Raw genomic sequence first — 24,733 nt, 5'->3', positions numbered from 1 at the left:
ACAATAAATTCTTATGATTGTATTAATATAAATACAATGACAGTACACTATTATATAATTTATATATTTATGCTGTATTGTATTGTTACAAATACTTTATGACAGATCACGTGTATGTGTGTGTAAAATACGTATATTTTGAATTAATTTTATAATCAATTATGTTTTATATTCTTATTAAATATACGAACATATATTTGTACGAGAAATTAATATGAATATTATTCTATAACTATAATACATTACAATAATTTATTTACAGTAACGATCAGCTTTCATTTTACTTCTTCGATCTAATAACGCTTCGTGTAAATTTCCATCTGTTTTAGCTTTTTCTAAGGCAGATCGATCTTCTTTATTTATTCTTAATTTTTTATCTTGGAATTTTTGAAATTTACGCCTGGTAAAATTAATCCATTATAAATCAATTAAGAATTTTTATAGATATATCAATGTCATGTATACTTACACATAATTTACTTCTACATCAGCTAGAGAACCTACTTCTTCTTTTGGAATATCTTTATTAGGTTTATTGTCACGTTCTATTATACTTCTTATAGTAACATATTCTAATGAACCAGCTGTTTTACTTTGACAAATAACATCATCTTCGTCTGTTATTGAAATGAAATTTCCCGTTGTATTACTCAATATAGCAAGTTTATCATCCTAAAAAAAATCTTATGGTTATTAATATGTTATATATTAAAAATAGTATCTATTTGATTCATCATTTGTCAAAGATATTACTTGAAAAATTGGTTCCCATTGTTCAATTGCACCTACTGCATCACTGCGTCCCACAACAACACCATTTTTGTCAACACCAAGATATTTACCATATCCAGACTTTAAAGCTATTAAATTATCACTTATACGAAATGCTGTTAAAATTTCTTCTGGACAAGGACCTTCTCCATCTGAATGAGGAGCTCCAAGCGTAAAAAGCCCATTGTCAAGAGCCTTTACATAGGTTTGTTTTCCAAATTCAATAGCTACTGTACCTGTAATTTCTTTTGGACTATTTGTTTTCCACCATCCACCTATTTGGAAATAGAAGTTGTTTAACATGTTTACAAATACTTATGTGTCTGATATTATTCAACAAATTAGTGACATTTATATACGATAAACAAATAGTATATATACCATGAATCTTGGTATCTTCATTATCAATTGTAACGTTTTCCCTAGTTTCTTCTTTTTTCGATTTCCGTTTCTTTGACCTAAAAGTCAATTAATGAAAAAAATCAATTTTTTCTACATGAAAAATTTTTTTTGTTAATACCTTATTTTTTCTCCCTTTAAAACAAGTTTCCCTGTCCTCACTCTATCATATTCAGACATTTTATATCAAAACAATATCTTTTTAAAATAATTCAGCAATTAAAAATTTATACATTACAAAAATTAATAAATATTTGTAATAGAAATATAATCATTCAACTGTACTAGTTTCTAACCTAACCTTTTAGAAACTAACCTCTTAAACTAGTTAGAAAAACGAAATTTTAGAATCACATAAAATAAACGAACATGCACGAGTATGAGCGGATTTTCACGAAAACGTTGATTTGCACGAGTCTACACGGATTGACACGAACTTGCACGAGCTTGCTCAAGTGTGTGAGTTATACAAATTGAGATTCCCCACTCTATCTCTTTACAATTCCATTATTATAAATTATATGAATACTATGATTTTCAAATATGTCCGAGGTATTAGAACAAAAAGGAAGGGTCATAACATTTAGTATTCTGTTAAAATATTTATATAAATTAATTATTAAATTGAAACAATAAATTTGTATTAATACATGAACAAATCAGTCAAAATCAGTTACTGAAAATATACTAAATACAAGTGCTACATATTTTAAATACGAAATTTGATAAAAGTTGATCTATAGAAAATGAAAAGAATGAATATCGTGTATGAATACTTATTTTTTTCCTAAGATCTTATTCTGCAATGAAAATAGACTGATATTATACGATATATTATGTTTTAGTAATAATCGTCGAAACGTTATATCTTAATAATGATAATTAATTTTTGGTAATATCACGAAGTATATGTTCTTTGTATACAAACAATATTAATGCAAATGATTAAATTTATTTGCCCATAATAATATTATTACAATTAAAGTGATTATTGATATTAATTAAAAATTGATTGATACAAGATTGTTATAATGAATCCCATATTCAAGATTCTTTTTTTAAACTGTTGGGGCAATATTTATTTGATAATTGGAATATGTATGGGCTTAAGTCTCAGTTTGTTTCTGGTACCAGTTAATGATTTTGAAAATGAAGAAAAAGTGGAATATTCATTTCAATTACCAAATGTACATGAGGCTAGTGATGAATATGAACCTAAAGTAAATATAGCTAATAAACCATTACAAGCACGAAAAATACCAAAAATGTTTGTACGTCCAAGATATTATTCTACAGAACTTGGAATTAGAGAAAAACTCTTCGTGGGAATAATAACTAGTCGAATGTATTTGCATAGTAGAGATATTGCAATAAATAAGACAATTGCACATTTAGTGGACAAAGTACGTTATTTTATCTCAATACCAGAAGGTGTAAAACCTAATGTATCTTTACCTGGTATAGTAGGTTTTACAGATACCAGAAGTATTTTAAAACCATTTCATGTTATGAAATATATTACTGATAATTATTTAGAAGACTATGACTATTATTTTCTTATTAAAGATGTCAGTTATATTAATGCAAGAAAGTTGATTAATTTTGTATCTAAAATTAGTGTGAGTCAAGATGTTCATATGGGTGTACCAATTGATATACAAACCTATTGTTCTCTAGGTAAAATATTAATGTGTTTATTTTTTTTTTGTGATAAAACGATATACATATATCTAAATGAGACTATTATGATTTTCAGATTCTGGTATCCTTCTAAGTAACTCAATAATTCAAGAAATTAAAACAAATTTAGATTGGTGCGTACAAAATACATACTCAGATATAGATGATATTAATTTTGGACGTTGTATCGTGCATTCTTCGTCACTTTCTTGCACAAACCAAATGCAAGGGCAGACATTCTTATCAACAAAGTTAAACTCTACATTTAACTTTAAACAGGATTTATCAAAATTACTTCTGCAAGAAAATTTTTTAAATTCCCTTACTATTTATCCTATTTATGATCATCTCAATTTCTACCGTTTTCATATGTACATAACAGTGGTAAGAATGTCATCGATAAAATAACACAACATACTTTAATTAATATTTTGAAAAAAATACATGAATAAGGGCACACTTTGTTTCAGATGAGATCTATTGATGGCCAACAAAAAATTTTTGATTTGCGTAATGCTATTTTACAAACTAAGCATTTAGCACCAGTGCATGAACATAATATATCATGGCCTATTGGTAATCGACCAGGAAATAAACCTTTAACACGTTTTGATGTTTTACACTGGACGTATTTTAATGAAACACATACTTTTTTTGAGACTGACTTTTTAAATATACGGAAATTAAAAGCAGATGCAAAATTTGATATAGATCATATAATAAATACAATTACTAGTAAAATAATTATGGAATATAATCAAAGGCTAGTGTTTCAAAAATTGATAAATGGCTATAAGAGGTTTGATGCATCTAGAGGAATGGATTATATTTTTGATCTTTCTTTTATTGAAGTAACTACTGGGAAAGAATTATATAAGAGAGTGGAAGTATGCAAACCATTAGGAAAAGTTGAAGTTTTATCAGTTCCATATGTAACAGAAAATACAAGGATTAATATGATATTAGTTGTTAATATAAACAACAAGGAAGATGTGTTGACTTTTATGAAATATTATGAAGAGAATTGTATGCAAAAGAAATATAAAACTTTCCTTTTGCTGGTCAGTATTACTGAACATTTATTAATTATTTTTTTTCGAAATTAATAAATAAACAGAATTCTAAATTTTGCAGGTCCTCTTATACAATGTCGAATCACCATCAAAAGGGCAAGTAGATATATTTTATAGTATTAAAAAATATGCTTTAATGCTTTCAGAGAAATATAAAAAGGACCAATCAAAAGTTACATGGCATTCAATTCGTTTACCAATTATTATAAATGCTATTGAAATAGATCCTATGCTTAAAATTGCTATCACAGATTTATGTATTAAAAAATTCTCTCCTGAGAGTTTAATTCTGTTTGTTGAAACTGGTATGGATTTAAAATTAGATTATTTAAATAGGGTATGTAAATACAATAAAAAATTATATAACAATTATGGATATATATTATATTTTTATATATTAATCTTTTAGGTTCGTATGAATACTATAAATCAATATCAAATATTTAGTCCAATACCATTTGTTGCATATCATCCTGATATAATATATACTGATGATAATAAACATATTGAAGTGGACATTAATCATAATTATGGAAGATATGATGAATATAATTATAATAACATTGCGTTTTATGTTAAAGATTACATTGCAAGTATGTTTTATAAAATATCTCTTTCAGTATTAGTCTTAAAATAAATATCATTATTGTTCTTAAAATAAATACCAATGTTTTTCTATTGTGTTTCAGTGAGAAAAGCTGTAGAAACGAGTATTTCATTAGCTCGTTCTGATAAAGATATCGCTACTCTTTTGGAGCTTTCAAAGCATAATCCAATTACTTCTATATTTGACATGTTCGTGTCTTTTAGTGACATACATACACTTCGTGCGGTAGAACCGGCATTGAAGATAAAATATAAAGATATACGATGTATTAGTACTCTTAACAATGATACTTACACAATGTGTGTTAAACAAAAGAATATTCATTTGGGTCAGCGCAGTCAGCTTGCTAAGCTTATATTAGATTACAAAAATTATCGAAATTAATTTTGTTATTATATTTAGTTGTTATCACAACTGCATTTTGTGAATTAGTATATTACTTATATACTAGAAATATATAATAATAAGATTTAAGAATGTTAGTTATTTTTAGTTGATTTTCATGGTTCTACTGCTTTTTTCTTTATATTATTCAATGTTATTTTTTGTATAAGTAGAAAGATTTAGTCGATATATGAAGTACTTTTCTGAAATAGTCACAGCGTTGTGAAGGACGTTAAATTTGAAACATGAAATTTTTACGATTATTTAAACAATTATATTAAACAATTATATTCACATCTCAAATGTATAATAAGATAGAGTATTAATCTGATATATGACACATTGATATTGCCAAAGTTATAACTATACAATATTAATTATATTTTTATTCAAAAGAATGTATTTTTTATATAAAGTTTTATTCAGAATAAATGAAATTACATAATAATAGTTATGTTGTGTGTAGTAATTGTACACTCTCTTAGATATTTTTAATATTTGAAGAGATTAAAATTAATATTACAAATTGCATATTCTGAGCGTATATGCAATCAACGCAATCACTCGTACATGCGTACATGCAACACACACGCACACATTTACTCAAATTGTACGTATAAATTGTATAAGCCGGTTTTACCCTTGATTGTTAAATGTGCCCTTCATCACAGTCGCTGATATAACTCAACATAATACGATCTTATTTCATTTTTTATTTATTTATAACATCGCATTAATTTGTAATGTCTTAATACTTATCGCGTTCTTTAAAGAAACATATCCGTGCATCTTAGTTCAATTTACTTCAATAAATTTAAATTGAAAGTTTATTGGAACTAAATTATACCCGGAACACGATAATGTTTGTCTTTCCTTAAACATTTTAGACAACATAAGAGTATATACATAAAATTAAGAAAAAAATATATATATAATAATAATAATAATAATAATAATAATCTGATAAACAATCGCTTAGTAGTTATTTATCGAGTATTTCTAAAAAGATTATTGATTTTATTAACTAAATTACAATCGTATCGTAATAACCATCCATATTGCGCCGCAGATTTGCCTAGAAATCATATACCTTAATTAATATAGGATTCCCTTACATACAATATATTGATGTAATATAAAGAATAATACAAAGATATTAAAATAATATACACTAATGCTGAATAATTGCGCTTCATTTTTTTTTTTAACTGTAAAGTCAAACTTACTAGTTCTATATTAAGGCAGTAATTATTTTTGGAACTGAATTTGTGCATGCGCTTGTACGAGATCAGATGTACCTAACGATAATTAATTATAAATGATTTATCAGTATATGATAATAACGATAAAGTTATTATAAACTCGTGTTAATACAAAAGAAAAGTAAAATATTTCAAAGTTTAAAATTTAATTTTAACGCGATTATTTATAAATTATATGAATTTATTTATACTTGCAACAAGCATATTTGTGTCTAGCTTCTTTAATGTTTTATATTACAAAATTATTTTTAAAAGAATTAATTATGATTTTTTCAATATTTTTATGTTATTGTTAGGTACACCTTCTTAGTACAAGATATGTTAAATGTTTGTACCGTTTATTTATACAAAGGTGGTTCAAGCAATCAAAATGAAACTAAGTATTATATATTTTCAATAAAAATAAAGCAGTATAAAATGATTTTCATTTAACTAAGGTCTGTTATGAGACCTCTCTTTACATTCATTTATTATTTTATATACTTTTTTTTGATATGTTTATTTTATTTTTAGTACAATACTCAATTGTATATTAAAATAAATGATTTTAAAAAAATTTTATCATTAAAAAATGATGTTAATTTAATATATTTATCATATTATAAAGCTATATCAAAGAATGATACAGAAATAATATTTCAATACTTTAATTATTTTTGTTATTTACCCACATTTTTTATTCTTCCTAATGATTAATTTATTACTGTAATTTTGAACCACCAATGTACTAAATCCCTCCATTTATACAACTGGAGTGTTTACAAATTCTATCTCAAATATATTCATAATGTATTCTTACTTGCTATTTTAAAATGTTATACAAAATCACAGTAACATACATCTATATATATATACATATAACAATATTGTGTTGCCCGAGCACCAAATTAATTTAATTAGGTTTGTGATTCTCTGCAATCTTAAGTGAATTTCAACATCTATATTATTCGATATGATAAAAACAAAATTAAAACAAATATATAAATAACATCAAAATTAATAATTAATAAAAAATCTTGTGGTACTTGATTTGCAAAACTACGTTAAGTATTGAAGTTTATTAAAGCAAAATAAAAAAAATATTTGCTACTATATATGTAACCTATTGAATTATTAATGCAAATCATAATATAAGCTTGGCTTCTGCATATCAGATACTCTTGCATACTGGTAGTTTTTATAAGATATATATAATTAAAAAATAGTTCAAACCAACAACTGAATATTTCATTAACAAAATCTAAATATATGTCATAATTATTGATTGCAGATTGGAAAAGATTGCAGCAGATTTAGACATTTTAACAATCAAGGGTTCTGTTCCTTTAATTCATAAAATGTTAAATGATGCATGTCAGACCATTATATAAGCAATATTGTTTCACAAATCGTAATCACGTGAGTAAGCATCCTTGTAATATACTATACTATGTATTAAATATGTTGTTCTTTTTCAAAGTATATAGAAAAACTGTTTTTTTTTTTTCAAGATTAATTATGATATTCTATAAAGGAAGCTGCAAAAATTTATGTAAAGTGAATATACTCTAGGATTTTACATTTTATTTTTTCGTTGATCTGTTGAGTGAAAAAAATTAATTTTAGCAAATGATTTAAAGGAGACAACATCGATGTCTCCTGCGTCCGGAATTACCAACTCTCATACGTTTTCTTTTTTCTTTACCTCTGTGTTCTTTATCTTTTCGTATTTCTCTTACCTAAAATGTTCCAATAATCTTTATAAATACATAGTATTTTTAAATGTACAATTATAAGTATATAATCTTGATAAATTGATAACAGATAATATCTTATCAAAGATTTTAAAGATTAAAAGAATAATTAACTTACCAGAGTATAAAAAGCATCATCTACACCCATTCTAGTTTTTGCAGAAGTTTCAACAAATGGCACTCCATATTGACGTGCAACTTCTCTAGCTTGTGTCATATTCACTGCCCAAGATTGTTGAAGATCGCATTTATTCCCAACTAATACCATTGGTACTTCTTCTGCATCTTTTACTCTTTTTATTTGTTCTCTATATGTACCTATATCCTTTAATGACAAAAATAAATATGACAAATATAACATTTGTATGTCATGTCATGATCAATATCATGTATTATGATTTTTGTTTTTATATATGGATATAATATGAAGTATACATACTTCGAAGCTCTTAGCAGAATTAACAGCAAATACTAATAAAAACCCTTCTCCAGTCCTCATATATTGATCTCTCATTGCACTATATTCTTCTTGACCAGCTGTGTCCAATATATCTAAAAGGCACGTTTCTCCATCAATAACAACCTGTTTAAAACAATATTTACAATCAATAAAAATAGAATTAAAACTATATTATCAGTTAAACATATAATTAAGTCATAGATTTATAGGTACTAATTAACTTAAACTTACTTGTTTTCTATAAGAATCTTCTATGGTAGGATCATACTCATCTACAAAGTGATTTTGTATAAGTTGAATGGTTAATGCAGATTTTCCAACACCTCCAGCTCCTACTACTACAAGCTTATATTCCGTCATAATACCAGTTTTTGTCTTAACGTAAACTGGTACATCCAATGCAAAACTTTAGATGCTTCTTAAAATATCTATGAAATACAAAAACGATATATAAATATTATATTCTATAAATTATCAGTATAAACTAAATTTAATTTAATTCTAATTAATATTACTTCTTCTATACATGTGAAATATTTATAAGTTTAATTATATTTTTATTAAGATTATATACAAATAGAAAATTACTATTTTGTGTTGTGTAAAATGATTTATTATTTTTTTTTTTAACATTCTTAGAGTCAGGTGATCGTAAATAATATATAATATTACTTCGAATGGAAGAATATAAACAAATGATAAAAAGACATATGCTAAGATATGTGTAAAGCGCCAAAATGGAATTATTATAAGAAACTAATACAATGAAAAAATAATTTATCGAAATATTATAATTTACTAGCCAATAGTAATTTAAAGCAATCAGGGTGCGATAAGTACATACGAGAAAAAAATAAAATTACTGTATATAATATTTTTTATTTCACATACACTCACCAAATTTATGAAATTTTATCTTAACACCGATTAAATGATCTCGTTTTATATTTATATGCTAATTATTGTTAGTTTATTGTTATTTATCATGGGCAAGTACCGTATTCCCATTGAACAGAGTAAGATGCCATAAGATGTTATGCAGCCACGCCAACGTACTTAACTATTTGCAGAGGAAAGACCAGATATATTGTTACGTCCCGGCAGATCATGGCTTGGAAATCAGTGTGTAAGAAAATAGGGTTCTCTATCGGTAAAATCAATCTCGTTTTTAACTGAATGTCAAATAAACGATTTTACCCTGGGATCGTCTTCTTTCAAAGATCGTAATTATATCGTATACACTCTGTTTCTTTACTTTTTCTATGTTTCAAATTTGTTACACAGTGAAGCAATGTAATCAATTATCCGATTTGTTTTATTTAAAAAATATACATTTGGATATTTAGATATTATTTCTGTATTCGGACAATAATGAAAGATAATAAATAATAGAAAGATAATAGAATTAAAAATTTACATTATTAGGTATTACAAAGAATAAACAGGTTTATTTTATAATTACATTCGCATTTCGTATAAAACAATTTATTCCCACTCTTTCATGTAAACAAAAATTAATATCATATTTAACCTAAAGCGCAGTCTGATGTCCAGAAATGGAAAAAGCATTGATACTTTATCAATACCTATATATGGAAAGAAATAAGGATAAATTTCCTTGATTTTATATGCCTTTACACAATGGTACAAAGTATACATGATACAACCTATTATTATTTTTCAGTTCTCTCTAATTTCTTCTTTCTAAACAAGTATATGACATTATTAAAGATCCTATAATCACTTTTTCATACATTTTATTCGTTTTTATAATATTTAAAAAGAGATAACTTACTATTTAAATTCTATGACTAATGTCCTTTGTCATAATTATGACAGTAAATGAATTATACAAAAGAATTTCATTTCACTTTTTGAAGCTGAGGTGATTTTGAAAATGCATTAAACAATTAATTAAAAATTGTAAAAACATTACAACTCTTCGTTTCTAGCTTTAACGGCTTTACCCTTACGGTCGTAGCCCTCAAGTTCATTAGTAGAATGTTTAGCAATGTATTTAATAAGATCTTCTAATTCTCTGCCACCTTCGTATTTAACAGGTTTGTCTTTAAAGTCTTTTGGTGCCCAGAAAAGGGTCGGGAATCCTCTAACTTCGTATGGTGACGGAACATCATTAGCCGTAGCATCAAACTTCACAATTTCAACATCTTCATTAGCCAATTTGTCTCCTAATTCATCATAAACAGGTGCAAGCTTCTTACAATGACCACACCAAGGAGCATAAAATTCAATTAAAGTATCTTTGCCATTATTTGTAACAACTTCATCAAAGTTCTTTGCTACTGCAACTTTCACATTGCCAGTATTATCTTCAGGAACTGGTTCAGATTTCAGATATGGTTCTAATTCACCAGCTTCTAATGCCTTCACAAACTTTTCAAAGTTTTCAACAGAAAATTCTTCTTTAAGAACAAATTTCTGATTTTGTGCATCTCTTGCTAGAACAACTGGTTTATCACCTTTTACAAAGTCGATACCAAAGTCATTCAATTCATGTTGGAAGTCATCTTTGGAAGAAATGGCAAAATTAAAGGCAGCAAAATCTTTTGCAACCTTTAGAATCCTATTACGCCAATAATTGGTACCCTTTGGATTTTTTACATAATCTACATTGTAGTAAGCAACAACTAATGGATTTTTAAATTCCGCTGCATTATCGCGATTACGAACACCCACAATTCCAAAGCTGTGAAAATAACATTTGTATAATATATTTAATGTAAACTTTCAAACAGCACATTTCAAGGATACATAAAAAGACAGTAAACTTATCAGTTTTGTGTGATAAAGATATATAAAAAAGATAGTAAACTTACTAGTTCTGTGTGATGAAGTTATGGACATCACTAATGGTATCACCATCTTCATATTTGACACTGTCAGATTCAAATTTGTTATGAAGTAATTTTGGCCGATATAAAACAATATTATTCCTGAAATAAAATAAAGTATATATTAATGATAAGAATAAGTAATATTGAAATTAATAGTACATTACTAAAATATCTTGTACTTACTTCAAACCTTCTTTTTCTAGCAGTTTTTTTGCAGATGTATGAGCAAATCTAACTTTTTCTCTAAGTTTCTTTGAAACAGCATGGAATGCAGCTGATAATGGTGAATCATCTTTCTCAAAGTAACCTATGATACCTACTTCGTTAGAATCTAAGAATGCTTTTTGACAATCTTCGCTAACCAACTCTTTCGATGCTGGCCCAACTTGTGCCTATAAAAATTTTGAAGTCGAATAAAAATGTATTAAAAAATATATTTTTAATATCAACTTATAATGAATATAATTCATAAATACCTTCATATATTTCACAATGCCAGGTGCTTCTCTAGGTCCATTATAATCTCCAACCAAATCTCCATTTGCAAAAATTTTTAATGTTGGGTATCCACTGACAGAATGTTTATTACATGTTTCTTTTCCACTTTCTGTACAATCAACTTTAGCAAATGTGATTGGAGGATCATTACCTATAAGAAGTTCAGCAGCCTTTGCATATTCAGGCTTTAAACGTTTACAATGTCCACACCTAAAACAAAACATGTCATGGTTCACCATAAAAGAAATAATTAATTTTATTTTTATTCCATAAAAAAAAAAAAAAAAAAAAAAAGAAAAAAGAAAGAAAGAAAATACAAAAGGAAGACATGGAAAGATAGATAAACTTAAAAAAATAAAAAAGAAAACTGACGAAATAATTAAATCGTAGTTTCTTCCTTTTATTTTGTAAAAGAGATAAATGTTGTTTGTCTTTCAAAATTTGAAACTATGACAAATACATAAAAAAAACATAAATACACAAAGAAATATTAAAAAAAAACATATCACGATAAAAGATTTAGTTTATTATATAAAACAAAGGATATCGAACGTTTTACTACAAGTTGGAATAATTAGTAAACTATCGAATAATACGAGCGTTGCCACTAAGTATATAAAAACGATGGTCAAAAACTGTCTAACCGGTATTCGGCGTGTGTAAAAATTGACATTTGTATAAGTTCATCATTTTATTTTATATTTTCTTCCGATATAAAAATGATCGAACTTAACATACTTCTCTTTTGTATGGCTCACACAAAAACCATAGAAACGAGCAAAGAATTTTTTTCTTACCATGGTGCGTAAAACATGACAAGTGCGTTTTCATGACGCTTAAGTTCATCCGTGAAATCATCGTCAGTTAATTCAAGAACATCACTTTCGGAAGCATAAACATTTAGGAATAGTAAGCTAACGAAAACGAAAATTTTAGGTAGCATCGTGAAATTAAGCGAGCTTCTTTGCAATCCGACCCAACGGATCTAACTATCGGAGAACTACTGCTTAATGAAGACGTGGCTCCGCTAAAAAGTAGCCACCGAAGCACGAGACCCGGCGCAGTGCTGTCGTTCGTTCATTGGTCCAATATTTCTTCCGTCTTTGTCGTATTTATCGGAGATGAACATGAATATATAGATTGTGTTTATACGAAAATATATACGACTTTGTATGCAATTTGTAAGCACCTTTAAGTGCAAAGATCGTGAGTGGTGACTACTAATCATCATGGTGAAATCGCATGAAATTTTCATTCGATAATTTTCATATAAGATTATTATAATGAATTATATCTTTGCATTGTGCGCTTACAAAGAACACATTTTGAATATATTTTCAACTTCGAAAGAAGAACAAAGATGGTACGATATTTGATGGCAGAAATATTACATTACAGAAATATTCTGATATATTAATTCAATATACTCAAGTTGAATCTAAACTTGTTCAAATTGAAAATAGCAATGTACATTGTACTTTGATTTTTGAACATTGTTTCGTGTCATTGTTTTATACCTACGGAAGTTTATGTTAATAGAGTAAGCCGGATATAAGGCTATTCACGCTTTAATATCAAATATTTAAATGAATTTGATGAAACTATATATTTTTTAATATTTTAATAAAAAGTCGAATGAAATATCACGAGTAAACGGAAACGACAGCAGCGCAATAGCGGAAATATGAACGAGGATTTACCGAAAGTATCCGAGTAATACCGATGTCATTTAGTGACGTCATGCCCAAGCAGAAGAGATAAAGCAGTAAAAAAACTGAAACTGTGTTTTCTATTATATTGATATTTGTGCATTACAATCTTAAAGCTTTAAAAATGTCGTATGCATACCTTTTCAAGTATATCATTATTGGAGATACAGGTAATTGGCATGGTGTTATATTTTGACCTCTCCCTTGAACGTATTCTATATTCCGCATTAAATATGCCCTGACAGGATCCCATTGTTTTTGTTCCCTCATAGAATGATGTTTCTATTCGTAGAAATTCTACGCTGCAACGTTTTTTTTTTTAATTTTATACTTACATCTATCAATATTACATTATATCCGTCAAATTTTTTCCTAAGTAATATGATCTTAAAAAATGTACCCTTTATTTGCGTCTAGAACATTAAATAAATACGGTAGTCAAATTTAGTAGATCTTTTTATTTTTACACTTATATTTGATGTTATGCCAGTGAGCAACTGGTATGTGATTTCACTTTGATCTTGATATAAAATATTTTTTTTTTTATATAGTCGTCTTTATTATATACTCCATTCGTTTAAATATACATAAAAATTGAAATTGTATTACTTTAAATTTATGTTTAGTAATAGAAGTTTTTTATCACCTTTACAATAAGGATAACATCTATTTAATTATTACGAAATATTTATATTCATTTTTCTTTAATATAGGTGTTGGAAAATCTTGCCTTCTATTGCAATTCACAGACAAAAGATTTCAACCAGTTCATGATTTAACAATAGGAGTAGAATTTGGTGCCCGTATGATTACTATTGACTGTAAACAAATAAAATTGCAAATTTGGGATACGGTAATTATTGCATAGCATTGATAATTTGTATTAATATAAAGTCATTAAAATGCTAATATAAACAAATAATAGGCTGGACAAGAAGCATTCCGTTCTATTACACGGTCTTATTATCGTGGTGCAGCAGGAGCATTATTGGTATATGACATTACACGCAGAGAAACGTTTAATCATCTTACAACGTGGCTGGAAGATGCTAGGCAACATTCGAATTCAAATATGGTGATCATGTTAATTGGTAATAAAAGTGATCTTGATTCACGAAGAGAAGTAAAAAGGGAAGAAGGAGAAGCATTTGCCAGAGAACATGGACTTGTTTTCATGGAAACAAGTGCAAAGACAGCAGCAAATGTTGAAGAAGCATTCATTAACACAGCAAAAGAAATATATGAAAAAATACAGGAGGGTGTATTTGATATCAATAATGAGGTGCATATTTATTTATACGAAGGATTTTATATCCTTGAATGACGCATTTAATTATATTCATATAAACATTATTTCCTTTCATTAGGCAAATGGCATTAAAATTGGACCACAACATTCTCCAACAAGTCCTAGTGGATTAGCAGGTACCGGAGGACAAGGAAATGCACAGGGCGGTGGGTGCTGCTAGGGGCTGGGGGTTGCCTGCCCACCGCTACATCCTTCTCCGATCTGAATCGATCCTTTTACTCCTGCTCCTCGTTTTAATCTCAACCACCGACTTTGTACATTTAATTTTGCGCGCGTCGCATCTTGAGGTAACGAGTGACACAATTGGTGTATTTATTATTTAAAAAATATTATATACATGATGATAGGAGTATTATATGGCAAAAGTGTTATACGTCATTAGAATCATAAAATATAATAAAATCTTGATTTACAGATCGTCATGTCAGTTTGTATCATCTCAATATTATTTAGTATATTCTGTATGTGTGTTGTTATATATATGAGATATATACGTATATATAAATGCATACAATTCTTATTTTTAGATTTACATAACATCATTTTTTATTTTTATTGTTATTTAAAAGTTTATGTAACACTTTAATGAAGTTCCCTCTCTCGAAGTTATGTATGTATTTTATTTATGCCAATAATATTTTGATTTTTTTAATTATTGAGGAATGAAAACATCTATATCACTAAATTTATTTAAGTATTATCACTTTATGCTTATCGCTATAGAATGCGATATACTTCTATCTGTAAAATATGGGAATTAAATATATTTGTCATGTTGAGATATTGGACATATTATTGAAGATGTAAATGTCTCTATCATTGATGAGTAAAGGAGGATGGCAAGGCGGAAGGGATAGGCATTTCTATTCCATACTTAACATTTATTTACTGTCATGTAATATATGTGATGTGCTTTAATATTAAAAATTTAATTTACTTAATCGTATATCGTGGATTGGAATAACCAAGTTTAATTGGCTTTGAACGGAAATACAAAATTACACTTGGCTACCTAAGGCGACACTATGTATACGTATGTATTGATGTATAAGATGACGAATATATAACATATGTAATCAATTACATCAAGAGGCCTATGTAACCAAATTTATATTCTATGTAATGATTACACAAAACCTCACTATTTATATTGTTGTGGTTGGTATCATTACTTATGATACATTTTTAAAAGTCAATGATTAACGATATAGTAACAGTGGATTTAAATTTTTCAGCGTTTTTTTTTTTTTTTTTTGACTGAAGAACATTTGTAGTATCATACAATTTAAAGAGTCAAGTGCATAGTATGCATTCTTAATTCTTAACCAAAGATATTGATTTAGATATGTGATGGCATAATAGTTCTAAATGTATTCTATTTGAACAAGGTCCAAAAAGTATCATAATGTACATTATTATTTCTATTGATGTATGAATATTTAACTATACAAGGACACAAAGGATTAAGTATATGTAAAATGCGTAGATGTGCATTAACAGAAAATATAGTCTTTTATTGCATTATATTTATGGAATATTAGTTAGCTCTCTGATGTTGATATCATAATATTAGTTGAATATTTCTTAATAAAAAGGATAAAGGGATACTAAATCATGTGTAGAACTTGGATTTGAAGATTAAATACACCTTAAATTCTATAGAAGAACGAGTGTCACAAAACTGAAATGTTACATTAGATGCATTTATTCTTTCATTGAATAATTATGGAAAGCAAATGCACATATGAATAGTGTTTTTATTAATAATATCTTTTTTTCGTATTTGTACATATATAGCATATTTGTTGACCAGATCCAGTACCTATACATGATCCCAAAAATATTATTTGACTAGTATTAATGGATTAGCTATGTATTTCTTCTTATATATGTGTATCTCTTTGTTATATATTTTTTTCCTATAATGTAACAAAATATTTTGTGAATGTAACAAAGAGTATTTTAGCACTGTGTACTTTTATTATGCTTATATGCTATTACGATTAAACGATGTAAATTAATTTTAGAAAATATATCTGAATATTATCCTCCAATTATTAAAACCAATAAGAAATGTCAAAAAGCTTGACATTTAGCGCCATAGTTTCTATGTTTTCCTGTGATGAAGAAAATCATATCATCTGTTGCGTGTGTATGTATGTAACAGAATTATTCGTTTGACATACGTTCAAATAAATTCCGCGTGACGCAGCTGACCTGACCCACAGCTGATTTGCCGATACATTTCTATCTCTCTGTTGCGCTCGCTATAGGAGAGCGCCAGAAAGCGGCATGTCGTGACTCGAACGAGCGGGCTTTGTCAAAACGAGAGCGCTGCTATTCTTCTACTCGTGTTCGCGCTTTCCAATCGTACTGCAGAAGGGTTAACGTTGCAGATGTACTTTCCATAAGGCGGTGAAGCATTATTTTGGAGATTCCTTTGACATATTGGACATTAGCTAACGGGCTGCGTCGTAAAGACGCAACCAGGCGCCATGATGGTAGGTGGAACCTGTTATCACTTGGCCGGTAGGCTATTGAATTTTCGACGCGTTTAATTAGTTGGAACTCTGGCATTGTTCGTTCCCTTTCAAAAAGGAGATCTGCAGTATTTAATAAGCGAGAAATGTTGCAGGACGGAATATGCGACACTACCGACATTTTAAACAGCGTACCTCCGAAAAAGGTATTTACATCTTTCACTTTATCTCACACACACAAGGTTTTTGTTCGTATTTTCTAAGCTTTTCCTTCCGTTAAATAATCCTTCTACTTGAATTATGTCTATGAGTTAACAATATTATCTTTTTTAGACAATTCATGCTGATAGCATAGACCTGCAAGACAAGCCTCTTCGGGTGGATATATCTGATGCTCTGAGCGAGAAGGATAAAGTGAAATTTACTGTACACACAAAAACTACCTTGCCCGAATTTCAAAAGTCAGAGAATTTGGTTGTAAGACAGCATGAGGAATTTGTGTGGCTTCACGACAGATTTGAAGAGAACGAGGAGTATGCCGGCTACATCGTACGTATTGTATTTAATTAGTATATCGAACTATCTCCGAGTTATTTTTATAAAAGTAAAAGAAACTTATGTAAATTCATAGATACCACCGTGTCCACCAAGACCAGACTTTGATGCATCCCGTGAAAAATTACAAAAACTCGGAGAAGGTGAAGGTAACATGACAAGAGAAGAATTTAACAAAATGAAGCAAGAATTAGAAGCGTAAGTTGACATTCCCTTCGACAGAATGTTAAATATATATTTTACATATATTTTATATAGTATATATTTACAATAAATATGCGATTATTACAGAGAATATTTGGCTACTTTCAAGAAAACCGTTGCTATGCATGAAATGTTTCTAACAAGATTAGCACATCATCCAGTTTTTCTAAATGATCACAATCTTAGAGTATTTCTCGAATACGACCAAGATCTTTGCGTGAGAGGTAAAAATTTTATATTCGGAAAAGTTTAATTTGTAAAGTAAAATGAAATAATGAATATGACACTTTTTCTCTTATAATTGCTATTACTTTTGCAATGTTAATAAAGATAAATTATGTCTTTGTTTTTAGGAAAAAATAAAATGGAAATGTTTGGTGGTCTAGTGAAATCTTTTTCCAAAACCACGGATGAATATTATTTGCAGGCAACTGTAAAAGATGTAAATGACTTTTTTGATCAAGAAATGACATTTCTGCAATTGTATCATCATAACTTAAAGGAAGCAACGAGTCGTGCCGATCGTCAAACTGCAAAACATAAAGACGTAGCAGATTCATATATAAAAATATCTACTAATCTTTTACAATTAGCTACAATAGATCCTGGTAAATTAGAAAAATTTTTAACAAAAATTGCAGAGACGTTTGAAAAATTACGGGTAAGCTGATACTTTGAAGTATCAATACAAATCTCGCATAGAACTTTATCTTCTTACATTTTTTATTTTACAATATTATAGAAAGTCGAAGGACGAGTAGCATCCGACGAGGATTTGAAATTGTCTGATACGCTTCGTTATTACATGAGGGATACTGCTGCAGCAAAAAGGCTTCTTTTTAGAAGGTTAAAAGCTTTGCACGCGTACGAATCTGCGAATCGTGCTCTTGAGAAAGCTCGTGTCAAAAATAAGGATGTACATGCAGTGAGTATATATTTCTAATCCGAATTTTATTTGTATAAATTTATTATTAAGGCTGAATTAAGTATTGCTAGAAATTTCTATTTAATTATTGGATAGAAATGTTCATTCAAAAAGTTTCTTGGTAAAAAAAGAAGATCTTTGAGCATTGTTTCCTTTTCAAGATCAAATTGCATATTAATAATGAATGAATTCAAAGAGAAAAAAATTTTAATGCAAATACGGAAACACATTTTTATAATGTTATTTAAATTTAACGTACCATATTCTCTAATAAACAATTTAATTTTTCTTGCACTTCAAGGCACTGGAAGTTGCTGAGGTGTGTCTCTCTTCATTTGTGTCATACATACATTGTTCTGCTATATCGCTTGATAATCTGAATTGCTATATATTTGCGAGTTATATTATTTCTTTTTTCTTTTTGACATAAATAATATAGATATATACATATGTATTCTATCGAAGTTAATCGGGTATCATATATGGACGTTAATAGAACATTTTTACATTTTATAGTTATGAAAAGCAGTACGCGAAGTATTTATGATGCATAAAAAATATTTTCTGCACAATTATCCTGCTAGAGTTCATTAAGTAGTTTATATTTATGAGAATGAGTTTATATTACTTTTTATTGAACTATTAAAAAATGTGGACTTGAACAAATACTCTTTAAGCAGGACAATTATCATAATTTAGATATTGCACAAAAGCAGAGACTGCAAATAAATGTTATGCATGACTTAAACTTGCATGTTGTTATTTGAGATTTTACAGAAACGAATTGTCATGAGCATATATGCACATGTGTATTATACTACATGGTAATTCTTTTCAGTATTATTAGTTTAAAATACAGAATAATAGTGTGTAATACAATTGGGTCTTCAATCTTTTATAGTGGTTTGTAAATGACAAAAATCATAATTGTTATTAAATACGTTTATCAAGAGTGATATATTTATTAGAAATTATCACTGAAATTTAACGAGGAAGGCATACTTTAAACGTCGTTATATGTAACAGAAATTGAATTAGTGAATTACGCATGAAATTTGTTTGTGCACTGAAGTTTTATATTTTTGTTAATCAAGGCAGAACAAGCTCAAACCGAGGCATGTGAAAAATTCGAACAAATGTCTGAAAAGGGTAAAAAAGGTATGTAATGTGTATTCGCATTACGTCGTAGAGCTCTTCTTTGAGTTAAATTATTTGTTTCAGAATTAACGGATTTTAAAACGAGACGTGTAGCAGCATTTAAAAAGAACCTTATTGAATTAACAGAACTTGAAATAAAACATGCTAAAGTAAGTATTTCATATCATGTGTGTATATATATACACACATAAACCAAAGAACATACATCTTATAAGATAATTTACTTAACATTTACGATAGGCGCATGCAGAATTGCTTAAGAAATGTCTATCCGTACTTCGAGAGGAGTGATCCAATTTGTCAGTTGCCATGGCTAAATCTGTTATGCGCTCCGCATACAGATAACAACTTATTTACAGTTATTATAATTTAATGGTACTGTAAAATATTATATATTTTTTGTTATCTAGATATATTATATAATATGGAATAAAGTTTTGAATTATCACAGCTGCAAAAGGATTCAGCTGCTTAAAAAAAGAAAAAGAAGAAGAAAAAAGATTAAATAATTTCTATTAGTTGTTTGGGAGCTGTAAAAAGCTGTGTATATGCTATAACTTATCTCTAGAAAAAAATTAGGCATTACATTTTTTCATATGCATTTACATATGTTGCGCGAACCGTGGAGGTGCACAAAAGTACTGTAAAAATGAATAAAATGTAAATGGCGCTGAGACTTTTTGCAGCTTTAAATTAATTACCTATTATGCTTATAACGTAAGATTCTTTATATTATATATGAATAAAAGAAATATATATGCGTATTTGTAGACATATATGCATATATATAATCGTTAGAAAACAATGTTATTAAAACACTAGTTTTAGAAACACAATATCGTCTACGACGAGAAAAAGATCAGTACCGATAAAACTTAGGACAGTGAAATTAACATAAGAAACAATTTCCATGCGTATGCATCTATTTGAATTATTACAAAACATGTAATGATTTATACATGTAATGTTATAAATTTTGTTGATCCTTTGTCTACTTTGTGTGAGTGGCAAAAACATAGTGAAGGGACCTGGAAATGAATATTATAATAAAGTGCAATTATACTTTTCAAGATATTTCTTTTAACAAATATTTACATACATCATTTATATCTCTATGAAGATCGATGTAAAGATCGATTTGAAAAGAGAATAACCAGACAAGTAGGATTTCATATGTTTTTATTGAATCGAATCATTTCCTTCTCTATAATACATGACTGCAGACATATACTGAGAAATTCATTAAGTTGTGAGTGTTTATCATTTAATTCTTCAAGAATTAATTCGAAATTCCATCGTATAATGTATCGTTACATTATTATCTTAGCTTAATGTCAATTAGATCCTAAATCGATAGCCTAATCGATGCGATATCGGCCGAACAAAGTGCGAACGAAACGAATATTCGCGCTCGGTTTGACGCGAATCGCACCTTATTATTTTTGGTATTGTTACATCGTATGTTTAATTAATCTTATTAACGAACAGTAAAGATGACGCAATAGAAAATTCTTGGTACATAAAAGTCGCGCGGGATACGTCTCGTTCTTTCGTCGCCGGGTCTCGGAGTTCTTTTTCATCTTTTTTTGTTCTTTTATTTATTAATCTTTTTCCTTTCGTATCTTCGAGAGATCCAAACTCATGAATGAGAATTCGGTTGCCCGCTCGGCGAGTGTGTTTTTATATTTAATATAAGTTACCTTTTTTTCTCTTTCTCATATATTATATATTCCTTTTTATTTTTATTTTTTTTTTTCCATAGTACGTATCATCATCAAAGTTACGCAACGCGATCAGAGACTACGTGTTGAGATAAGACATAAATCGCCTCGTTTGAGCGAGGGATCTACTCTTCTCTCTTTCCCTTTCCATAGAATTCTAGATCGTCTAAAAGGGTCTCGATCAAAATGATTTCTTTTATTCTGGAGAACAGATGGGAAGAGGAGAGGGGAGGGCAACTTCTTTTAAATTGTAAACTTAGCAAGGATCGCGGATAAGACCGAAGACTTTTCATTTCTATATTCGATGGTCCATTACTTTTTCACGTTTTTATCGTTCATCGTATCAAGCTCTGAAACGTTTCGTCGAATTGGATATGTGTAGGTGTATATTTGCGACCCGTAAGAGCTAATTATTGCTTTAGAAAAAAGAGAAATGAATGTTTCCTTTTATGGACTGATTCTGAACGGATCGATCATTTCGATCGTTTCTGAAAACGATCGAATTGCCGAGTTGTTATTCTTTTTTCTTTTTTTTTTCCCTTTTTGGCGAACACGAAGAAATTATCGTCTCGTGTATCGTGTCATAATTATAATAATATCTTCATATGTGCAATATACCGTAAGAAAAGATAGTCTAATCATGTTTTTCACAATATACGACACAATGAAGGCTGGTGATACACTATAATAATATATGAAAATATTTATAGCTCGATACGTAAACCTTGAAGTCTTCATCGCTTAAGGCGCTTCACGTTTGTTAAATATTGGATTTTTAACATGGTACGTACATACATACAACCGAATGATGACTAAAAGTTCGTTATAAATGTTTATCTGTGTGTAATAAGAATATAGGCAAAAGTCAAACGGTTCAGATTAAGATTTGATTTCTCTTTTTTTGTCTCACGATTTATCGATTAACGAGTCTCTAATAAAAATCGCTGATAACGCTGCTAGTTTTCTTTGAACTCTCGCCATTATGCATCCTTTTTTCTTCATTCTAATCACTTTTACGTGAACGCTTTCTCTTTCCTCTTATTTTCCATCTCTTACATACATATATATATATATATACGTGTATATATGTATATATTTATATACGTATATACACGTATTTTCTTTATAATCCTTAAAATTATGTGAATACGTAATAAATCTTTGTATAACGTTACTAACAGGATACATAAAAGGATCGTATTTATTTTCTATGTTCTTCGCATTTTTTTTCCATTCTTCGAAACAAAGATTAGTCAAGAACATTTTAATTACACGTATTGCGTAATGTCTTTAACGTAATCTCTATTTTTTATTTTTTTTATATTTCCGCGCGATTAGGGACGCGACCAAAAGTAGGCGGTCCTTACGTGCCGAGGAATAGACGTGCCAATTAATTATAATCTTTTGTCGAAGGGAAACCGGAAGAGAGGACGTTGATCTTCCTTACGACGTGAACGACGCACTATTTAAATTTTCTTTTATTTCGTCTCGTAAAAATTTCGTTTCGGAGATTCTTTTATCGGACAATTGAAAATATAGAGAGAGGGAGAGAGAGAGAGAGAGAGAAAGAGAGATAGAGAGAGAAAAAGAGGGAATCAAGAGGATTCGTAAAAACGAGATAGGAAAATTCCTCGCCAATGGATTTTACCCCGTAGATGTTCTTCAGATTTATGGTAACGGATGTATTTAGGTCAACGCGATCGGTCTTTCTTGTTGTATACTCGCCAAGTTCATTCGCACATTCACTCTCGTTCGTAAGCAACGAATTTGATTCGAGTACGATTTTATAAAATCAATTTACTCGAATATAAAACGTGTTAACAGTTTGTCCTCAAGCAATACATAATATTCATACGTGTTCTTATAACTATAACGAAGCTTATTTTGTAGCTATAAGAAAAGAATAGATAATGGAACTGAAAGTATAATAAAACGTTGTTTTTATCGTTGTCGTTCTTGTCATTCATGACGCGTACGAAAATTAATTATCGAATGCTCAAAATGATAAGTCCACTATAGGCGATAGTCTCTTTTTAATCTTTTCATCTTTTCATGGACGAATTAAGGAAATTTATTAACGGATATCTTAACGATGAGATTATAAAATGGCGCGGCAAGCCAAGCGCTAATCTTTCTACTCGTTATCGTAATTTACTTCGTTCGTACGTTACAAAGCCGCCATTTTTCAGACCGTTTTTTCTCTCTACCTCTCTTATTTTTTTTTGCCTTCTTTAGCGACAAGTTTCATTATCGCACGAGTAATTTCGTCGTGTTGGAAAATGTATACAGCGTACTATATGTTCATACACGCATACATATATGTAACACGATGAGAGAGAAAAAGGGAAAGAGAAAGAGAGAAAGCGGGAGAGAGGCAGAGAGAGAGAGAGAGAGAGAGAGAGAGAGAGAGAGAGAGAGAAAGAGAGAAAGAGACAGAGAACTCGTGGGAAATTTTACAATCCTACGACAGCTTTTAGATTACTTTCATTTCGAAGTTCCGTGCGACAGCACGATGGGTTCGTTCGCTTCCAGAAAGACAAGCACAGAACGGAAGAAACTAAATTGTGCTCTCGCGAGTTTCAACCTCGTTGATATAACATACACGTACGTGTATATATAATACATATACGACTACAACGTTATATATATATACACACAATCAAATATGAACAAAAACACGATTTCATCGTTTTTCTTTATTTTTTCTCTATGATTTGATATATATATATATATATATGTATGTATGTATGTATGTATATGACTAGTATCTTCATAATTACATCGCATCCATGGAAATCTCGTCGGAAGAACTTTTAACGACGATTGTTCGAAATTTAAAGAAAAAGAGAAAAAAACAGAGATAGTTAGAAAAAAGATAGATAGATGGATAAAATGAAAAAGAGAAAAGAGTAAAAGAAAGATATTAACGCACGAACGATCGGTACGATTT

General features: G+C 28.9%; 6 protein-coding genes across 10 annotated transcripts; 3 read left to right on the top strand and 3 right to left on the bottom strand.

Annotated features, from left to right (window-relative positions):
* Nucleotides 1–48: 48 nt before the first annotated feature.
* On the bottom strand, nt 49–1,496 carry LOC122638087 (protein FRG1 homolog). Its single transcript, XM_043830757.1, has 5 exons — nt 1,292–1,496; nt 1,153–1,229; nt 754–1,046; nt 470–672; nt 49–400 (listed from the first exon to the last, which is right to left on the bottom strand). The coding sequence occupies exons 1-5, from the start codon at nt 1,348–1,350 to the stop codon at nt 253–255; spliced, it is 780 nt and encodes a 259-aa protein (XP_043686692.1). The 5' UTR covers nt 1,351–1,496; the 3' UTR covers nt 49–252.
* A 131-nt stretch (nt 1,497–1,627) lies between these two features.
* LOC122638083 (chondroitin sulfate synthase 2) lies at nt 1,628–5,368 on the top strand. 2 transcript variants are annotated; one of them, XM_043830748.1, is made up of 7 exons: nt 1,628–1,936; nt 2,016–2,847; nt 2,927–3,234; nt 3,321–3,911; nt 3,985–4,260; nt 4,333–4,516; nt 4,613–5,368. In XM_043830748.1, the coding sequence occupies exons 2-7, from the start codon at nt 2,202–2,204 to the stop codon at nt 4,912–4,914; spliced, it is 2,307 nt and encodes a 768-aa protein (XP_043686683.1). In that variant the 5' UTR covers nt 1,628–1,936; nt 2,016–2,201; the 3' UTR covers nt 4,915–5,368. The 2 variants fall into 2 exon arrangements, with proteins under 2 accessions (XP_043686683.1, XP_043686682.1); XM_043830747.1 differs by having other exon boundaries at nt 1,628–2,847.
* On the bottom strand, nt 5,315–9,667 carry LOC122638089 (ras-like protein 1). 2 transcript variants are annotated; one of them, XM_043830759.1, is made up of 5 exons: nt 9,267–9,667; nt 8,601–8,797; nt 8,349–8,492; nt 8,028–8,234; nt 5,315–7,894 (listed from the first exon to the last, which is right to left on the bottom strand). In XM_043830759.1, exons 2-5 carry the CDS (start codon nt 8,727–8,729, stop codon nt 7,790–7,792), a joined length of 585 nt encoding a protein of 194 aa, XP_043686694.1. In that variant the 5' UTR covers nt 8,730–8,797; nt 9,267–9,667; the 3' UTR covers nt 5,315–7,789. The 2 variants fall into 2 exon arrangements, with proteins under 2 accessions (XP_043686694.1, XP_043686695.1); XM_043830760.1 differs by having other exon boundaries at nt 9,367–9,667.
* Nucleotides 9,668–10,133: 466 nt separating this feature from the next.
* On the bottom strand, nt 10,134–12,772 carry LOC122638084 (protein disulfide-isomerase A3). The gene is made up of 5 exons (XM_043830749.1): nt 12,520–12,772; nt 11,701–11,932; nt 11,408–11,616; nt 11,207–11,323; nt 10,134–11,076 (listed from the first exon to the last, which is right to left on the bottom strand). The coding sequence occupies exons 1-5, from the start codon at nt 12,663–12,665 to the stop codon at nt 10,302–10,304; spliced, it is 1,479 nt and encodes a 492-aa protein (XP_043686684.1). The 5' UTR covers nt 12,666–12,772; the 3' UTR covers nt 10,134–10,301.
* A 672-nt stretch (nt 12,773–13,444) lies between these two features.
* Nucleotides 13,445–15,847, top strand: LOC122638088 (ras-related protein Rab-2). The gene is made up of 4 exons (XM_043830758.1): nt 13,445–13,601; nt 14,145–14,284; nt 14,357–14,713; nt 14,799–15,847. The coding sequence occupies exons 1-4, from the start codon at nt 13,556–13,558 to the stop codon at nt 14,898–14,900; spliced, it is 645 nt and encodes a 214-aa protein (XP_043686693.1). The 5' UTR covers nt 13,445–13,555; the 3' UTR covers nt 14,901–15,847.
* A 1,185-nt stretch (nt 15,848–17,032) lies between these two features.
* LOC122638085 (sorting nexin-6) lies at nt 17,033–21,132 on the top strand. Of its 3 annotated transcripts, XM_043830751.1 has the most exons (11): nt 17,033–17,241; nt 17,376–17,426; nt 17,554–17,769; nt 17,852–17,973; nt 18,067–18,203; nt 18,333–18,640; nt 18,722–18,904; nt 19,206–19,223; nt 19,999–20,062; nt 20,126–20,211; nt 20,303–21,132. In XM_043830751.1, the coding sequence occupies exons 1-11, from the start codon at nt 17,236–17,238 to the stop codon at nt 20,351–20,353; spliced, it is 1,242 nt and encodes a 413-aa protein (XP_043686686.1). In that variant the 5' UTR covers nt 17,033–17,235; the 3' UTR covers nt 20,354–21,132. The 3 variants fall into 3 exon arrangements, with proteins under 3 accessions (XP_043686686.1, XP_043686685.1, XP_043686687.1); XM_043830750.1 differs by having other exon boundaries at nt 17,034–17,426; XM_043830752.1 differs by lacking the exon at nt 19,206–19,223 and having other exon boundaries at nt 17,036–17,426.
* The last annotated feature ends 3,601 nt before the right edge of the window (nt 21,133–24,733 follow it).

The sequence above is a fragment of the Vespula pensylvanica genome, chromosome 2, assembly GCF_014466175.1.
Source record: "Vespula pensylvanica isolate Volc-1 chromosome 2, ASM1446617v1, whole genome shotgun sequence".
Taxonomy (NCBI): Eukaryota; Metazoa; Arthropoda; class Insecta; order Hymenoptera; family Vespidae; genus Vespula; species Vespula pensylvanica.
Note: the sequence above shows the minus strand (reverse complement) of the source record. Positions and strands in the feature narration are given on the sequence as shown.

Excerpts from the sequence above, each read along its gene's own strand:
- LOC122638087 (XM_043830757.1), bottom strand. The coding sequence starts at position 1,350 with ATGTCTGAATATGATAGAGTGAGGACAGGGAAACTTGTTTTAAAGGGA. Across the intron at positions 1,230-1,291 it reads TTAAAGGGAGAAAAAATAAG|GTCAAAGAAACGGAAATCGA; the intron begins GTATTAACAAAA and ends ATTGACTTTTAG. Across the intron at positions 1,047-1,152 it reads TGAAGATACCAAGATTCATG|GTGGATGGTGGAAAACAAAT; the intron begins GTATATATACTA and ends ATTTCCAAATAG.
- LOC122638083 (XM_043830748.1), top strand. The coding sequence starts at position 2,202 with ATGAATCCCATATTCAAGATTCTTTTTTTAAACTGTTGGGGCAATATT. Across the intron at positions 3,912-3,984 it reads ATAAAACTTTCCTTTTGCTG|GTCCTCTTATACAATGTCGA; the intron begins GTCAGTATTACT and ends TAAATTTTGCAG. Across the intron at positions 4,261-4,332 it reads AATTAGATTATTTAAATAGG|GTTCGTATGAATACTATAAA; the intron begins GTATGTAAATAC and ends TTAATCTTTTAG.
- LOC122638089 (XM_043830759.1), bottom strand. The coding sequence starts at position 8,729 with ATGACGGAATATAAGCTTGTAGTAGTAGGAGCTGGAGGTGTTGGAAAA. Across the intron at positions 8,235-8,348 it reads ATTCTGCTAAGAGCTTCGAA|GATATAGGTACATATAGAGA; the intron begins GTATGTATACTT and ends TTGTCATTAAAG. Across the intron at positions 7,895-8,027 it reads ATGATGCTTTTTATACTCTG|GTAAGAGAAATACGAAAAGA; the intron begins GTAAGTTAATTA and ends GGAACATTTTAG.
- LOC122638084 (XM_043830749.1), bottom strand. The coding sequence starts at position 12,665 with ATGCTACCTAAAATTTTCGTTTTCGTTAGCTTACTATTCCTAAATGTT. Across the intron at positions 11,617-11,700 it reads GCATTGTGAAATATATGAAG|GCACAAGTTGGGCCAGCATC; the intron begins GTATTTATGAAT and ends AAATTTTTATAG. Across the intron at positions 11,077-11,206 it reads AACTTCATCACACAGAACTA|CTTTGGAATTGTGGGTGTTC; the intron begins GTAAGTTTACTA and ends TTATTTTCACAG.
- LOC122638088 (XM_043830758.1), top strand. The coding sequence starts at position 13,556 with ATGTCGTATGCATACCTTTTCAAGTATATCATTATTGGAGATACAG. Across the intron at positions 13,602-14,144 it reads TATCATTATTGGAGATACAG|GTGTTGGAAAATCTTGCCTT; the intron begins GTAATTGGCATG and ends TCTTTAATATAG. Across the intron at positions 14,285-14,356 it reads AATTGCAAATTTGGGATACG|GCTGGACAAGAAGCATTCCG; the intron begins GTAATTATTGCA and ends AACAAATAATAG.
- LOC122638085 (XM_043830750.1), top strand. The coding sequence starts at position 17,367 with ATGTTGCAGGACGGAATATGCGACACTACCGACATTTTAAACAGCGTA. Across the intron at positions 17,770-17,851 it reads AGGAGTATGCCGGCTACATC|ATACCACCGTGTCCACCAAG; the intron begins GTACGTATTGTA and ends GTAAATTCATAG. Across the intron at positions 18,204-18,332 it reads CCAAGATCTTTGCGTGAGAG|GAAAAAATAAAATGGAAATG; the intron begins GTAAAAATTTTA and ends CTTTGTTTTTAG.